This window comes from Carlito syrichta, unplaced genomic scaffold, assembly GCF_000164805.1.
Source record: "Carlito syrichta isolate Samal-C Ts95f unplaced genomic scaffold, Tarsius_syrichta-2.0.1 Scaffold316474, whole genome shotgun sequence".
Lineage (NCBI taxonomy): Eukaryota > Metazoa > Chordata > Mammalia > Primates > Tarsiidae > Carlito > Carlito syrichta.
The window spans coordinates 505778-510152 of record NW_007260570.1 but is presented as its reverse complement, the minus strand read 5'-3'; the positions used below and the strand labels follow the sequence as shown (position 1 = coordinate 510152).

Here is a 4375-nt window from a genome sequence, read left to right as displayed (position 1 = left end):
GGGGATGGGAGCGAACGCCGAGGTGGGAGCGACAGTCTGAGAAGAGGCGAGGGGAGGAGAGGCGAGGGGAGAGAGGACGCAACCTCGTGGAGGAAAGGAAGGAGCGGGGAAGAGAGGAAGGGGAGGGGTCTCACTTAAGGGACAGAGGGGGAGGAGAAAAGAGGAGACGGGGCGTGCCAGCAGCCGAGTGGGCGGAGGGAGCCTCGGGAGGCTGAAGCGCTGAGGAGCGAGGGTTGGAGAAGGGAAGGACGGGAGTGGGACCGGAGAGAAAAGGGGCTGGCGCCTGAAGTCTGAAATGGAAATAAGAATAGATGGCGTGCAGGGCTGCGGGGGGGGGGCAGCGGTGGCGACGGATTTAGAGAGAGAGACAGTTGGGACGAGGATATTGCATTAGTGTAGAGGGAAGTGATAGGGTAGTGGAGGGGAACGCGGGGCTGGGTAGACAGGAGACTGAGAAAGGGAGACGGGAGAAGGAATTGAGGTAAAAGAGAAGGGGAGGATGTGGGGAAGAGCGTGCGAGACCTGGCCAGGGTTGGGACGGGTAGGACGGGATGAAGTCCATTAGGTGAAATCCTAGGAGGGAGCAGGCTGGAAAAGGCTCCAGAGAAGGTCGGCAGGAGATCCGCAGGGGAGAGGCGGGGGAAGCTCTGGGTCGCCCAGCACCCTGCCGCCCCCTGCCGGGGCTCTGCCTTGCAGCAGCGAGGCCGAGTCTGGGAAGAGGTGGAGCCGAGGGAAGTGCAGCCAAGCAGGGACAGGGGAGGGACCGCAGCCCCCCGGAAAACCGGGACTGGAGGCAGGAAACAGGTAGGGAAAAAAGGGGACGGACGCAAACTGGGGTGGGTGGGGGAAGGTGAGAAAGGACGGCACCCCATAGCCTAAGGGCAGAATTTCTGAGGATGGAGGATGCAGAGTGGAGGGGAAGGGCATTGCAGTGCACGCGATAAGGGTTTCTCATCTCACCTGAGTGTGGCGTTCGATTCACTGGCAGCAGGAAAGACGGGGATCAGAGAAGAGTTACCACAGGCGCCCAGCTTCCCTGGCCTGATCCCCAGCCCCCTCCCACACCTGTCCATGCCGAAGACCGGGGAGAGCAGGAGCCTGCGTTTCTGAGGGGAGGGTGCCTGGGGATAAGAGCAAGGTGGGGCTGGGGATCAGGACTTATTTTATTTTTATTTTTCACAGGACAACAGAATTTGAGACAGAAATGCCAATAACTAAGGCAGGGCAGATACAGGTTTTGTGGTGCCTGGATATTATAAAATGTGGGGGTCTTTAAGAAAAAAATTACACATACAATTGGCTTTAAGTAATTACTGTTAAAATCTTATTTTTGCAATGTTTACAAAAATCTATTAACATATGAACACATTATTGGAGCCCTCTATGTTACTAGAGCACAGAATGAAGGCCATGGAGGTGAGGAACCTTGAAGCTTAAGTTTCATTAGCTTATAGTAAATCCGCCCCGATGGGACTCCAAGTTCCAGAATGGGATGTTAAACTAGAAGCAGAATAACTGAGTTTTGTGAGGAAAGTCAGGCCCAAGGACCTTGAAAGGGTTACAGGGGTAGAGGAAGTATGAGGTATAGGAATGGGATGCTTGCATCCCAGGAGAGAAGACTGCAGAGAGAGAGTTTGGGTGCCCAGAAAAGGGAGAAGTTTGTAGGACTAGATGGCAAAAAATGGTGGTGGACAGACACAACGCCAATCCTCTTAGGGAATGAAGGGAGGTTGTCTGGGAGGTATAGAAAAGAACTATCCTCTTCCCACCCCACCCCCTGGGCTGTCTTTAATGTTCTGATAATTCTGCTCCCAATGTTAAGTCTTTTGTCCTGATATGCTTCCATTCCCAGATCGTCTGTTAGTAATTTTTCTAAAAACAATGTATGATTTATTCCTGAGTCTTTGCAATAAATCAATTATATAATGAATGGTGATGCATAGAAAGTTTTAAGTTTAGAGAAAGGGAATAAGTCTAGGGAAAACTGGAGTATTTAAACCTTAAGAAGGTGAGGGAGGGTGAGATTCATAAAAGAAAAGAAAATATATGAACCCTAATAATTGGGGGCCGGGAGAAGATATGAAAAAAAAGTAAAGGAAGGAAGCCCCCAACATCCAGAAAGTGGACACTGGGGACTGCAGGAGGAAGTCTGAAGCAGGTGGATGGAGGAAAGAGTTGGACTTTCACCTCTGCCTTTCCAAGGCCCTCCCCACATTTTTATAGCACCCATCCTTTCCCACCATCCGTTCCCACCCCACTCCCATCCTCGCACAAGCGTCCTCATCAGCTGCGTGCAGACAGCTGTTCCCCTCACCCTGGCAGTGGGGCTTGGGGGTGCTCCACTGGCCCTGACTACAGATGCTCCGGGAGCTGCCCACCAGATGGAAGTCGGGGTCACACCGGAAATCCACCCGGGCTCCGTCCAGAGCTGGGAGGTCCCTACCCGTCAGCAAAACCTTCCCATTTTCCAGGGTCAAATAAGACTTGGAGCAGATTCGGACTGTGGAGAGATAGGAAAATAAGAGAGGCGAGTTGGAGAAGGATCCTTCCCCACAGAGAACAAGGGGCTCAGGTTTGGGTCCAGGTCCACAAGCATCCTGCTCTACAGAAAATCACATGTAAAAAGGATTGCCTCCCTACCTTCCACTCTTCCCTTAACTCTGCAAGCACCCACACATCCCCCCTCCCCCCCCAAAAAAAAGAAAGAAGGAAGGAAGGAAAGAAAAAGCATTTCCATCACAGGAGCCCAAGATGGGGCTATAAGCACACAAAATGGGATCTCTTCAAAGTCAGTTACAGTGGGTGGTTCTCTGGCTTTGAAATGTGTAGATGTATATAACTTTGGATGCACAATCAGATTTGCTTTTCTTATTATAGATGGCTTATATTAATATTAAACTGGTTTTTGTTTCTTGGGCATATGGTCTCTGGGTTGGAGACAGAGGTATTAAAAAAAAGTGACAAAATCATTTTAGAATTTTTTGGCGTAGTCTACCACTAATGATCCTCAAAAAGAATAACTCACAAGATGAATAATCAAAGTTATTTTATCCAATGAACGGTGGCCTAATGAAAGGAGGATGAAGTGAAATGTGCAGGCTGCTAGCTCTACTACTTCCAAATGCACACAGCAAAATCGCTCTTACATAGTAGTCATTCAATAAATGTATTTGTGAACTTGGTTACACTGGACTTAAAGTGCTGACTTGCAAGCCGTAACGCCAAGTTGGAGGCAGGAAAAGGAATGATCTTGAAGAGGGGAGGGGCTTCCCACGGCTACTCACCACAGCGGCTGGGTGTGTCCATATCTGTCCAGGAGCCGTTGGCCAAGCACTTGCGGACCTTGGGCCCCACCACCTCGCGCTCCCCCCGGCACACATACTCAATCTCATAGTCCACAGGCAGGAAGTTGATAGCCTTCACCTGGTCCCGAGTCAGGCCCCGGTACCTGATGCCCCCTTCCCAGGGCGGGTGTATGATCTGGCAACCTGAGGGGTGAGTGGGGGAGGCATACAGAAAGGCATGGTGGGAAAGAGGCAAAGGCAGCGGGAGGCAGGGGGGAGCAGGGCGTGGTCAGTGGGCAGACTGGGAACAGAGGAGAAGGGATGGGGTACTAGAGGGTGGGAGTGGGGACAGGCACAGAACCCTGGGCAACAGGGCAAAAGGCCAAGGTTAAAGCTGATGAGATAACCCACAGTGGGGAAGGAAGGGTGCTGGCTGGAGATAATGGAAAGTAATTAAGGAATCATGAAGGTATGATATGTGGATGGAGCTTGGTTAAAAAATAAAGGCTAAATGAGGATATTTGAATTGAATTAGAATGAGAGAAGAGGGGGGCTTTATAAGACCATCTGGAAAACAAAGTGGAACCAAGGAAAGGGAGGAACTGAGGTAGTAATGTGGGGCCAGGAAAGGGGGGCTGGGGCTGAGAAAATAATGCAGGAAGAGGTGGTGTCGTGTAGTAATGTGAGCAGAGAAAGGGGGTGCTAGGTAGTAATGTGGGGTGACTAAATGGAGGTCAGCAGTAGTAAAGTGGGGCTGAGCAGAGGGGGTGCCAGACCGGGATGCTGTGTGGAGCTGGCAGGAGAGTAATGAGGACCAGGCATGGAGAGATGCAGGGAAAGGGAGCGGTGGAGCAGGGCCCGAGGTCGCCGGTGAAGGGTGCACCTTCCGAGGTGGTGTTGGGGGTCTGCGCCCCGCCCGCGCCCGGGGGGCGGAGGAAGAGCGGCGCCAGCAGCAGCAGCAGCATCTGAGTGAGAGGCGACCGTGAGGACCGGACCGAGCCCGCCGGCGCGGCCCGGACCGAGGCGGCCCGGCCTCCCTCCCGTCGCCTAGCAGGCTCCGACCCGGCTCAGCCCGGGAACCGGGAGAGCGC

General features: G+C 52.5%; 1 protein-coding gene across 2 annotated transcripts in view; it reads right to left on the bottom strand.

Moving 5' to 3' along the window:
• GABBR1 (gamma-aminobutyric acid type B receptor subunit 1) overlaps positions 1–4246 on the bottom strand; it is a 28281-nt gene extending 24035 nt beyond the window's left edge. Inside the window, exons 1-4 of one of the 2 annotated variants that reach the window (XM_008074510.2) lie at positions 4168–4246; positions 3285–3488; positions 2315–2500; positions 961–981 (exon numbers count right to left, since the gene is read on the bottom strand). In XM_008074510.2, the coding sequence (XP_008072701.2) occupies positions 961–981; positions 2315–2500; positions 3285–3306 (229 nt within the window). In that variant the 5' untranslated portion in view covers positions 3307–3488; positions 4168–4246. The remainder of the gene's footprint in view (positions 1–960; positions 982–2314; positions 2501–3284; positions 3489–4167) is intronic. The other variant, XM_008074511.2, reaches the window with a different exon arrangement.
• Between the last annotated feature and the right edge of the window lie 129 nt (positions 4247–4375).